This window comes from Amaranthus tricolor, chromosome 9 (assembly GCF_026212465.1).
Source record: "Amaranthus tricolor cultivar Red isolate AtriRed21 chromosome 9, ASM2621246v1, whole genome shotgun sequence".
Lineage (NCBI taxonomy): Eukaryota > Viridiplantae > Streptophyta > Magnoliopsida > Caryophyllales > Amaranthaceae > Amaranthus > Amaranthus tricolor.
The window spans coordinates 24,082,943-24,095,572 of NC_080055.1; the positions used below are offsets into that span (position 1 = coordinate 24,082,943).

At 32.1% G+C, this 12,630-nt stretch overlaps 3 protein-coding genes across 3 annotated transcripts; 2 read left to right on the forward strand and 1 right to left on the reverse strand.

Annotated features, from left to right (window-relative positions):
* Nucleotides 1-2,009: 2,009 nt before the first annotated feature.
* On the forward strand, nt 2,010-3,524 carry LOC130823411 (protein ALP1-like). Its single transcript, XM_057688030.1, has 3 exons — nt 2,010-2,540; nt 2,629-2,854; nt 2,937-3,524. Exons 1-3 carry the CDS (start codon nt 2,010-2,012, stop codon nt 3,407-3,409), a joined length of 1,230 nt encoding a protein of 409 aa, XP_057544013.1. The 3' UTR covers nt 3,410-3,524.
* A 59-nt stretch (nt 3,525-3,583) lies between these two features.
* Nucleotides 3,584-4,304, forward strand: LOC130823413 (uncharacterized). The gene is made up of 2 exons (XM_057688032.1): nt 3,584-3,931; nt 4,029-4,304. The coding sequence occupies exons 1-2, from the start codon at nt 3,584-3,586 to the stop codon at nt 4,302-4,304; spliced, it is 624 nt and encodes a 207-aa protein (XP_057544015.1).
* A 1,496-nt stretch (nt 4,305-5,800) lies between these two features.
* Nucleotides 5,801-10,563, reverse strand: LOC130824402 (protein ELF4-LIKE 4-like). Its single transcript, XM_057689401.1, has 2 exons — nt 10,324-10,563; nt 5,801-6,519 (listed from the first exon to the last, which is right to left on the reverse strand). Exon 2 carries the CDS (start codon nt 6,466-6,468, stop codon nt 6,139-6,141), a length of 330 nt encoding a protein of 109 aa, XP_057545384.1. The 5' UTR covers nt 6,469-6,519; nt 10,324-10,563; the 3' UTR covers nt 5,801-6,138.
* Nucleotides 10,564-12,630: the final 2,067 nt, after the last annotated feature.

Here is a 12,630-nt window from a genome sequence, read left to right on the forward strand (position 1 = left end):
AAAGTAATTATATTCTCTAACTATACTACACGTAAAAATCGAACATAGTTTATTTTTCTTTTTACTCCTAAATTTAAAATTGCTAACAATATGAACAGACTCTTAGACCGCGACAATGGCAAAATTTCTTTTAACATAAATTCACGTACAATCTTCAAGGGAAACTGATTGCTCTTTTCACTTCAAATGCAAGTTTTTCCCTCTTAAACCCCAAATGGTCCAAATCTTCCCACATCATTTAAGGAGCTTCATTTTCATTGCATTTTTATTAAAATTTGTGTACTTTGTACTTTCTAATCTACAACTAATAATTTTTCCCGGTTTATTTTAAAGTTTGATCCTTTAACAAAATTGTTTACAATTTTTCATTATCATTTAATACCACATGTTTAAATAGTACTGAATTGGAATGTATTTTGAGAAAAAAATAATATTATTGAAGGAGAATAAGCATGGTCATAAATTTATCAAGACATATTCCTATTATCAAAATTATAATAACTTTCAATTATCATTCCCACCATTTAATATCGATTATCAAATGGGCCGTTAGTGTAATGATTTAGTAAAGGGCAGAGGTATGTTGGTTAAAGAGGTGGTATGAATGAATACACAGTGGCGGATATAGAATCGCACCCATGTGTAGTAGTGATGTATTGATGTAAATAAATAGAAAAATTATGAATTAATAAATGAACTGTAAAATTATTAAGTATTTAGGGGTTGAGGACTGAGGTCTGGCTTATGAAGAGGGGAGATCCGATTTGAAGAGAAGCACAACATCCAGAGGTGAGGAAGAGAGAGAATCAATCAAATGAGAAGGAGGATGAAGACAAAGTGTGAGAAAGAGTAACTAAAAGGAAAGAAAAAGTCCTACATTTGAAAATACAAAGAGTGTGCATGAAAAATGAAGTTTTCTCTCAAAAATCATGGATAGGACGTGCTACCCAAATTTAATAAGGGTCTTTCCATATTAGCTAAGTGCGTTTGGCTTACACTAGGTGTCATGTATGGATATGATTTTACACACTTAGGGTGTGTTTGGTTGGTTATTTTTATGGGTATGGAATGGTATGACAACCCATTCCAATGTTTGGTTATCTAATTTTACATTGGGATCTCATACCCAAAAGGGTTCTCATACCATTCTATTCCCTAAAATCCCATACCATCCTAACCCCCAAAGTTTCAAAATCCATTCCCCCCATATACAAACCCTAATTCAAAATTCTTGTTTCACAGTTCTTTGTTGTTCTTCAATCTTCCTCTCCCGCTCTTCGCTGAAATTCTCCTTCAACCTTCTGGTTCTTCGCTGCTCCTGCTCCCGCTGATCTTCGCTGCTCCTCCGAACTCTGTTCTTCCTCCGTACGCTGAAATTCCAAAGTATATACCTTTTTTTTTTCTTTCTGCTTTTCATTGCTTTCTTAATTGTTAAACAATCTTTGTTAATCAATTCGATCAAAGAAAGTCTGTGAGGTTTATTGCTTGGTTTGGTTTTGATGTTTTGATTGCTTATTCATTCGATTAAAGGACCAATTTTTTGTACTGGATGTTTGCTGAATTTTTCAATTGATAGCTTCGTTTTCTTGATTGGGTTTTGCCAAGAAAGTCTGTGAGGTTTATTGCTTGGTTTGGTTTTGCTTTGTACAGGATGTACTGGATGTTTGATTGCTTGGTTTATTTGAGGTTTTTGGATTGATTTCAAGAAATTTGGAATTAGGTTTTCAATTATTCATCTCATAATTCATTAAAGTTTGATTCTTTACACATTGTTCTTTGTTTGTTTGACGTTTTTGGATTAATTCCAAGCAATTTGGAGTTGGGTTTGATTGCTGAATTTTTTTGTACTGGATGTTTGTACTAGAGCATACTGGAGATTGCTGAATTATGAAATTGATGATGCTCAGTTTGTATTGGATTAATGCAAACGCTCAGTTTGTTAACAATGTCAATTAGCCATAGTAATGATTGCTAGATTAATTTGATGATGCATATATACATTCACAGAAATGATTCCATCTCAATTAGCCATAGTAAGAAGAAGGAAGAAGAGACAAAGTGAATTACTTGTACTTCTCATGGTTGTTAACAATGTCGTCACACTCATGTACTTGGTGATGTGTATGATGGGTGTAATTGTTTATGAAATAGAACGACCACGTTATAGCAAAAGTGAGAAGAAACACCTTAGACAAAAGCACTTGGATGCACTAATCAAGGATAGTGATATAGTCTGCAAAAGTGAACTTCGTGTGAATAGAAAAACCTTTTATGTCCTTTGTGAGATGGTCCGAGATGTCGGTGGTTTAAATGGCACTCGAAATATGTCTTTGGAGGAAATTGTAGCTATGTTCTTGTACACGTTGGCACATCATTTGAAAAATAGGACAATTAGAAGTCATTTCTTTCGAAGTGGAGAAAGTGTTAGTAGAAACTTCTACCGATGTCTTCTTGCCGTATTAAAACTACATACATACTTGCTGAAAAAGCCGACACCTATAACAGAAGATTGTGAAGTGGATAGATGGAAATGTTTTAAGGTAATAACATAATTTCATCTATATTATTTAAAAATCTATCCACTTTGTTTATTGTAAAACTTATCCCTCTTAACTTTTTTTTTTGTAGAATTGTTTAGGAGCCTTAGATGGCACTCATATTAGTGTTCATGTGCCAAGTGAGGATAGAGCAAGATATCGGACAAGGAAAGGTTCTATTGCTATGAATGTGTTAGGTGTATGTAACCCTAATTTGGAGTTCATATATGTTCAACCTGGTTGGGAAGGATCCGCTCATGATGGTCGTGTCCTTCGAGATGCTATTACTAGGCCTAATGGTTTAAAAGTGCCGCAAGGTAATCATACTTAGATTTCAGATTTTATATTGTGGAGTCCAATAAGCAATGTCATGACCTATTTTTTTTTCCATATGTCAAGGTTCCTACTATTTGGTAGATGCAGGATACACGAATTGTGAAGGGTTTTTAGCACCATATAGAGGTCATCGATATCACCTTAAAGAGTGGGGGGACCGACAACCAATTAGTGCGGAAGAGTACTTCAACATGAAACATTCTAAGGCAAGGAATGTTATTGAGAGATGTTTTGGACTATTAAAAGGAAGGTGGGGTATTCTTAGGACCCCATCCTTCTTTCCAATACGTACTCATGGGCGTATAGTTCAAGCATGTGTACTATTACACAATCTTATTCGAAAACATATGCCAACAGATTACACAATGTATTGGGATTCCGATAGTGAAGAAGGTGAAAGTGATGATGAGGGCCTAGATGATGAAGTTGATTTGATTACTCAAATAGCTACTACGGATGCTTGGACTGCTTATCAGAATAACTTAGCACAAACTATGTTTAATAATTGGAGACTTAGGCATAGTAGCCAAACATAAATGTTTCTTTAGTTTATTTGGACTTATGTTTGGGTGTTCCTTTTTATGATGTAATCGAATTTTATGGTGTTGACATATTTTTTTATGGTGTAATTGGATTATTTAATTTATCTTGCAAATAAGAAAATAGCCTTATTTCGTAATCTTTTTTTTAATGCATCATTGTTTTATAGGATGAATGTTGGTCAATTTGTTCAAAGTGGAAGAGGGAAAAACAAGCGATCATGGAATAAATCTGAGGAAGAGTGTTTGATTAATGGTTTGTTGGAGATGAGTGCCGATCCTTCATGGAAAGCTGATGGGAGTTTCAAAGGTGGTTTCAAGAATAAGTTAGAGGAGAAATTGAATGAGAAGTTTCCCGGGTGTGGGTTGAAAGCTATTCCCCATATTGAATCAAAAATCAAATGGTTTAAGGATAAATATAATGTACTAACTGAAATGTTTCGCACTTCTGGTTTTTCTTGGAATAATGAAAAGAATATGATTGTTTGTGAAAGGCAATCTTATGAAGAATTTTGTAAGGTACACAAATACTTTGACTTGTTTACAATTTGTTAGAAATTATAACATATTGTAAATGACGTATCTTTTTTTTATTCCAATTCTTGTTTAATTTCAGCAACACAGAAATGCTCAAGGATTATGGAATGTTCCTTTTCCATTTTATGATCAATTGTCAATTATCTTTAGTGCCGATCGAGCTACTGGAGTGCAATCTGAGACTTTCGTCGAAGCTGTTGAGAATCAAGAGAAAGAGACTATTGAACTAGATAAGGGTGATAGTGATGAAGACGATGAATTTGATGATAATGAGTCCGTCATCCAGTCAAAACAATCAACTCCAAGTGAACTTCTTCAAAGAAAGGCAAAAAGGAAAAGGCTCCAAATGAACTAGCAAGGAAAAGGAAGAAGCCGGAGGTTGTGGACTTAACTTCTTCTTTTAACAATATGTCTTCTAGCTTTTCAAATCATATGAATGAGATGAACAAGCACATGTCTACCATTGCAAGTGCCTTCTCTACTACACAACTACATGAGCAAGCTATCATGGCTCATGAAGAAGTTGAGGAAAATAAAAAAAAAAATTTGGTTAGTGAATTGCTTCGCATAGAAGGATTGACAAGATTTGAAATGATGGAAGCTTCCAAGAGGTTGGCCTCCAATCCAAGTGAACTCTCACTCTTTTACCAATGCCCGGATGATGAGTGGAAGAAAGAGTTTATAATCAACCTCATTCATCCTAACTTGGATAAGTGATGTAATGAAAATGCTTAACTTATAAAATTATGTAGACTTTGTGTTCGGTTGTCAAAAACATATATTGAAATCTTTTTGTGTGGAGATGTATTGACACCATTTTGAGTGAAAATGTATTGAACTAGTATTTTTTAATTAGTGGTAATTAACTATTTGCAACATAATATGTGTGTATGTATTTGTGTGTTTAATAAATGTATGTATGTATCTATATATATATATATAAACTGGACAGAGAATCCATTTCATAATTGAACCAAACAGTGTGAATGGATTGAATATCTATTACAGGATTGAACCAAACAGTTTTAGTCTGGTATGGGGTTCTAAATCCATACCATCTTGGTATGGGGTTGCATACCATTCCATTTCTGCTCCCTGAACCAAACGGACCCTTAGTTTATTATTATAATTGATTAGTTTGGGTATGAGTTATGAAAACATGAGAGCTAAAAGTGATGAGGATGATGATCGTAAGTAGAAAGACACATGATATAGCTATTAGGATTAGTGTACTATCGTAGTTCTTTTTGTGAGTTTTGGTTTATTTTATTTTTAACCTTTTTGCGCGCCAGCACACACATACACAATTTTTGAATTTATGGCTTTTTAATACTATAGTCTTTAAGTTTTTTTACACACTACAATTACCAATTTAACAAAGTCGACAATATTGCAGCTACCTTGTTAGATTTGGGTAAGATGACTTGCTAAATGACCGTTGACATAAACACATAGCTAATGACCTTTAACTTTCAATAAAATTCATTAATTTAACTTAATCATCCCAATTAGATACCTCTACACAACCTCTATTAAATTGTCCCCAATCACCACGTTTCCTCACCAGTCACCCCAAAACCACCAAATCAGAAAATAAATTGGTATTTTATTTCCGTTTTGTAATAAGGGGTTCTGTAAAGATCAATTTTCCTCCTTCTCTTGTGGGTACAGGAATATACCACACGTATATTCTCGGAATAGAATGTACATAATATAAGTGGATCATAATTTTTTTAAAAACTTCATTTTTCAGATCATTCATTGACTTGCACAATTTTAAAGTACCAAAGAAAGATACTGGTGTATACCATGAATTCATAATAGAAAACTTTGACTATAAACACAATAATCAATAATAAACAATCTTAAAAGATTAGAGGAAAGAACCATGCTTGATTTTCAAATCCACTTAAGTGGTTTACAATGAGGCTACAAAACCATAAAGACAATGAAGAAAACAAAGTATTTTTTCCAAGGAGAGGATCAAAAAGAAGCGGCAGATACAAGAGTCGTCATAGTCATCATATCCGAAATATCAGGATATGCAGAGGATCGGACGACGACAGATCATACCCTTGCCAAACAAATAATTAGTTAGCAACAAATGAGACTCTTAACTCGAGAATGACAGATACTCTGATGCATTTCTTTCAGCTCAAAAAAGACAAACGATTGCCTAGGAGCAAATTCTAACCGGGGCGATTTCGCTTGTGGGGAAGTTTGGCACCATTAGAATCACCTTCAGATGAAGCATCCATGGATGTAACTAAGGAACATGACAAATCAGAATAAAGGTCAACAACCCTTCTAATATTATTATTAAGCTCCCTTATTAAGCCTGCATTCCTAGAAAGGTTATCAGGAAGTCTAGTTTCATGGTTTTTGTTGATCTCATTGATAAGCAATCTGTTTTGGTCCAATATACTCTGCACTTGAACAAAACTCCTCTGAAATGTCTGTATTACCTTGTTGTCTATTTGTGTACCAATACCAAATCCTGAAAATGGGTCTCCTTCCATTTAGATACAACTTTCAATTACCACAACAAAACCCACTTGACCTTCACCAAACTGCCAAATAATAAAACCACAATTAATCTTAGAAGGAAATATCAAATGTGTAAATGTAACCAACGGAAATTATTAATTTCTACTCCCCTGTCCATAAGAATTGCAAATGGATGAAAATATAAGTTAAAAAGAGCATTTGAGTTAGCTTGGTGTAGAGGTGTTCAAAACAGGCACAGTAACATAATATTTACCCGATTTTGTAACTGAATCGGACTTGACTCGATAAGGGATGGCAAGCAAGTAGAATTATACAAGTTTCGCACTGCATCTGCCTTAGTTGGGGCAGTTATGGGTATGATTTTGGTGGGTAGTGAGTGGATATGGAACATGGGTATGAAAAGTTCTACCCGACATGGGTAGTAAGTAGATGGTGGGTATGGGGTCCTAACTGCCCCATATCCACTTGCACTGCTGTAACAACCCGAAAATAAACACCTGCTTAAATAAGATTAATTTGAACTAATGCCAAAGCTTAATACTTATATTGGGCTATTACGTTATATTATCACCTTAACAACTACTTTAGAATTCAAATATTTAAGTTAACATCATTAAAATATTTAAAGTTACATTACAAGTAGACATTAAAACAATTTCCAATACATAAATTTCTATAGAAAATCTAGTAGAGTTCCATTAGTAATTCGAAAAATACAAAATTTTCTATTTGACTTAAAAAGCCACCTTGCAAGTATAAAACAATAATTTTCAATCAACAACTAGTTAGTGGCACAGACGCCAATCAATTTAAAATCACATCACCTCACCAGGTGGAATCTTTTCACTAATAATCTAAAATAAGCACTAAAATAATTTAAAATAAAAAATTTGCTTTATTTACATTCTTTTATATGACTAATTTAGATTTCCTTATCAATATCTTTGTGCTTTCATTTTTTGTTGACTTTGTTGATCTCAAATCTGTCCCCTACCAGGATATGTTCATGGAATAAAACCACATAGTCAGCTTGTGAGGAAAACACATTTATATGGTTTAATTTTAATAATATAATTATTTGATAGTTTGCTTTTTTCGAATTTCATAGTTTTAATTATAGATCCTAAGAGAATAATTAGTGTCTTATAAATAGATTAACTCCTCTCACAATCCAACCAAAATACTAATTATATATAAAATTATGGCAAGAAGGCATATTATAACTATATTTACACAAAATGAGTGGACACTACTCTCAACCTATACCCTGACTTTAACCTTCATGTACCTGTATAGATCAGCATGTAGTATCAGCCAAACAAGCTGAGCTAGATTTCATGATACAAATCCATGTATAAATGCAGGTAAGATACATTAACTATATCCAACAAATTATTTACTTAAAGCAAACACAATATTATAAAAAAAAATACGTCATAAAACCTTTTTCCTTCATTTTCTACTTTTATAAATCACATATTATTCCTTTTTCTTTGCTAAAACATTTCTATTCAAAGTCTTAGAAATCATTAATCAATTCTATGAAATGCATATATTTATTTGCTAAATCGTTTTCTTTTGAAGACTTGAAATCATTAATCAAATCTATGGAATGGAACGAATTTTATTTTCCATTCGACTAGTTAGGTCATCCGGATAACTATTAGACAAAGATCCCTAGTGTGTATACTCCATAAACGGCCAAATCGGAGCAAAAGATCCAAGTCCGAATTGGGATTCCATAAAATAAACATTAGTTATATTCCCAAAAATTTAGGGTGTTAAAACCACCTCATAGACACCTACATTATATCTACAATGTACTACTTTATATTAATTTTGTACATTTTTATTACTCCCTCTGTTTCTTTTATTCTTCCCATTTACTTTTTGCCCATTTTCAATGCAAATTTTAAACCTCAATATATCTAAATACACAAAATAAAAAATTATAAAGAATACATAATAAAAAGCATACATTAAGAAGAATCTAACAAGATCTCACATGGATAAATCTTATCTTTTAAATATGTGTCAAAAACATTAATTAAAATTTTCTCTCCTTAAGGTGGAATATTCCAAATGGGAAGAACATTAGAGAACGGAGAAAGTAGAAACTATTGAAAAAAAATTAAGAACATTAATTTTAGTTTATTACTTCCTCCCTTCTTTTTCACTTGCACACCACAAATGTATGAATTCAATTGTTAATACCTCTTAATATTCATATTAAAAAATTATGAAAACTAAAAATTAATAAACGTTAAATCTAGACGCTTCAAACAAGATCCCATATGACTATGTTTTAACTTATAGGTTACCGATATTATGAAAGTCAATTTGCTTGATGAATAGTGCCGAAATCAACTATGGGGCAAGTAAAAAAGAACGGAGGAAGTACATTGTATGGTTTAAACAAAAATTAGATGTACAATTAGTTTGTAAGGATTTATAAAGTATATAACGCATGCATAGAAGGAATGTGAGTAGGGTATAAGATGGTTATATCCATGATGGGTGTATCTGGGTGTATCCGATTAATCATGGTGGATGGAGATGGGTTTAAATGCTTATCCAGGTGGCTAGGTGTGGGTATGAAAACTTTACCCGTTGGTGAGTAAGCGGTGGTTATGGAAATATTAGGTGTGTATAGGTGTGGGGAGAGCATACCGCATGTACCCGCTCATTTTGCCATTCCTAGAGTCGATTTCAAAATAAATTTAAAATTTCGTAAAAACCAATGTGGACACAAGACTCGTCGAAACGTCTAACTCGAAATCGACCCTAACCCGAATGAACACCTCTAGCCTAGTGGTTTACAACTTTTTCTTTCGCGCTTGTGAAAAGGTTTGATTCTCACAACCTTTAAAAATAATTAGTTACATCTCGTCCTTACACGTTGAAATTATCTAGCCTACCCCAATAAAATTGTACATAAGTAAAATTTGGGAGGCAAGTGTCAATTATTGCCAAAACATTGTATTTTCAATTTTGTAGCAAAATTATATAGATCACATACAAAAAAAAAAATTGACGCAATTCCCATTTAACAGGTGAGTATTACATAAAACTATTCACAATCTTAACAAACCAAACAAATTAGTCGTACCCATTAGTCATAATCATATCCTCCTCATAGTTTAAATCTATTAATGGTAAAGAATTGAATTATCCATAAAGCACACAAAAAAGACAAAGGGTACTAAGAAAAAATCATGACTACAAAAATGAGTTGTCCCCTATCATAAATTTTTAACCTTCACCTTTTTTTTCACTAAATTTTTGAAGATATACTAATAAGAAGAAATTTGGATTATAATTAGAGAATTTTAAATATTGTAAAGGTGATTATTAGAAATTATTTTTGGGAAAATGATATGTAAAAAGCAGATCCCATTTTCCATAAAAAGGAACCTTTTCCAAATGTACTCTGAAATACCCACTTTCAAAGAAGAATCTCTATCAAACACACCCAATCAATGATGCGGCAACACAAGATATGACCGCCATTATAACTCTAGAGTCCAGACTATAACCTACCAAATGACCAGATGAAATCAAAACTTTCTTGCTCAGAAATTCTTCATCATACATAAAATATGAAATCTAAAAACATCTCCATGTGAAACAGAAAGTAAATCCCAATTTTTTTTCCAGATTTGAATTTCAAATAATTAGTAAGAAAAACGTAAAATACCTATTAAAAATGATAAGACAAAAATTAAGAACTACCCATCAAAGGGTAGACAACAAGAGAAAAAAACAGTTAAAAAAAAAAAGAAGCAGATACTAAGAGAAATTTATGGAACGAAAATTGCAATTTTGGATTATACTTATGAAATGAAAAAAATTTTAGTTAACTGTACCTTTCTTGAAAATCCGGATCATTATCTAAAGAAGACACCGATTGAATGAGAGACAGACGCGGGATTCCTGAGGAGGAGTGAAAGATCGATGATTGAAAGGTATCTACCGGAAAAAAGAAAAACAACCCTATATTTAGTAATAATTATGATTTAGTTGAGAGCGAAACAAGAATGAGAAAGAGAACATGAAGATTTATAGTCTCGGACGGTGTTGTCTAAAGATGCCGATATTTCTCCCTTTTTCGGCACTTATTTTTCTCTGTTTTTACCGGGATCTATTAATGTCATAAAACTTTCCCATTCCAAAATACTTGCAATATTTACTTTTTATATATGTTGATTTTTGTGAGAGACGATCTGAGATTAACTTTAAATGGGCCAGTTCAGTATATATTTTTTAAATATAAGTAGGCATTAAGAATATTGTAATTAGACATTTAAAATATTAAAAGTAGACATTAAAGATACGGTAAATAAGCATTAAGGATAGTGTAAATAGACATTAAGAATATGGTAAGTAGATATTAATCTTTAATTGGCTGGATTTGAGATACATCTCTCAAGAAACTAGCTGATATCAAATTGAGGGCATGTTAATACTCTTTATAAACACAATAATTTTGTGAGGTTACTCAACCATCAATATTGGATCCACGGGGAAATCGAGTCTTATACTTGAAAAAGTCGCTACATAATAACTATTGGCACTGTCCATCTTTTAAGTTTATTTTATATATTGTAGTTAATGTGTTAGAAAAAATATAGTCAAGTGACATCTTATTGAATCGTCTAATCGAATACTTTCATAATATTAATTTTTTATAATTTTTAGTTATGTGTAGCTTAAGATATAAATGATTAAACTTACGCATTGAATTGCGTAAAAAATGAAATGTAACAAATATAATAAAACGGAGAAAGTAATAGTTCGAGAACAAATATCACTTTATAGAATAAGTTATGTGTTTGATTTTCACTTACTCATCTTCTTTTCCTCAACGGCTCAGTTTATAATCAAAAAGGAAAGAGTTACTCCCTCCGTCGAGTTAGTTTGTTCTATTTGTGAATGATGAGTTGAGTAGAGCGGATTAAGGTAGTTAGTTTACGAGTAAAGGAAAAGAATGAGGCACAAATCATAAATAGTACAACCATTTTAAATTCTCCATTCAAGTTCGAGTCTATTTCCATTATATTGCTCAAAAAAAAAATAATTCCCACTTTACATTATGTGGGAAACTATTTCCCACATTACCGTCCACGTCAGATATTTTTTTTTTTTTCTTTAACAAAACCGCTACCTGAAATGACGGTTTTGTTAAGAGATCTGAACTAAACCGCTACTTGAAATGGCGTTTTGTGGATTTTAATTTTTTTTTTTAAAAAAAATTAATAATAGTAAACCGCCACTTGAAGTGGCGGTTTTGTAGTAGTACAAAACAATATTTTTTTTTTTTTAAATAAAAAGTAAGATAACCGCCACTTCAAGTGGCGGTTTTGTAGTAGTACAAAACATTATTAAATGGCATTTTGTGGATTTTAATTTAAAAAAAAAAAAAATAATAGTAAACCGCCACTTGAAGTGGCGGTTTTGTAGTAGTACAAAACAATATTTTTTTTTTTTAAATAAAAAGTAAGATAACCGCCACTTCAAGTGGCGGTTTTGTAGTAGTACAAAACATCATTAAATTTATTTTTTTTTAAAATTTTAAAAAGTAAGCAAACCGCCACTTCAAGTGGCGGTTTTATAGCAGTACAAAACAGCATGTCATTTTAATTTTTAAAAAAAAAAAAATTAATAAGCAAACCGCTACTTCATGTGGCGGTTTAATGCTTAAGGCAAACCGCCATCTCAAGTGGCGGTTTTGTCTGAAAAAAAAAAAAAAAAAAAAAAAAAAAATTTCTGACGTGGACGGTAATGTGGGAAATAGTTTCCCACATAATGCTAAGTGGGAATTAATTTTTTTTTGAGCAATATAATGGAAATAGACTCTTCAAGTTCAATATACAACACCAGGTAAAACATGATTTTGTAAAGTAAGAAAAAAAGGTTTTTGAGTGTACTTTAAGCACATAAACCCGATTAATCATATGTTCCACTGCACCCTTAAATCTACAATTAATTTGAAGCCTAAATCTCTCAAAATCATATGTGCCAAACTTTCATATGGAGTAAATTAATTCAACAGAGCAAATAAAATTGCTAAAATAGAATAAAATTGAAGAAAGAAATACTTAACTTTTTTGATATTTTTATATTTTACTTAAATATTTATAACTTCTAACTTCGTATCGTATTCTAAATCCAAT

Coding starts and splice junctions, on each gene's coding strand:
- LOC130823411 (XM_057688030.1), top strand. CDS start 2,010: ATGATTCCATCTCAATTAGCCATAGTAAGAAGAAGGAAGAAGAGACAA. Junction 2,541..2,628: donor ATAGATGGAAATGTTTTAAG/GTAATAACATAA, acceptor TTTTTTTTGTAG/AATTGTTTAGGAGCCTTAGA. Junction 2,855..2,936: donor TGGTTTAAAAGTGCCGCAAG/GTAATCATACTT, acceptor CCATATGTCAAG/GTTCCTACTATTTGGTAGAT.
- LOC130823413 (XM_057688032.1), top strand. CDS start 3,584: ATGAATGTTGGTCAATTTGTTCAAAGTGGAAGAGGGAAAAACAAGCGA. Junction 3,932..4,028: donor CTTATGAAGAATTTTGTAAG/GTACACAAATAC, acceptor GTTTAATTTCAG/CAACACAGAAATGCTCAAGG.
- LOC130824402 (XM_057689401.1), bottom strand. CDS start 6,468: ATGGAAGGAGACCCATTTTCAGGATTTGGTATTGGTACACAAATAGAC.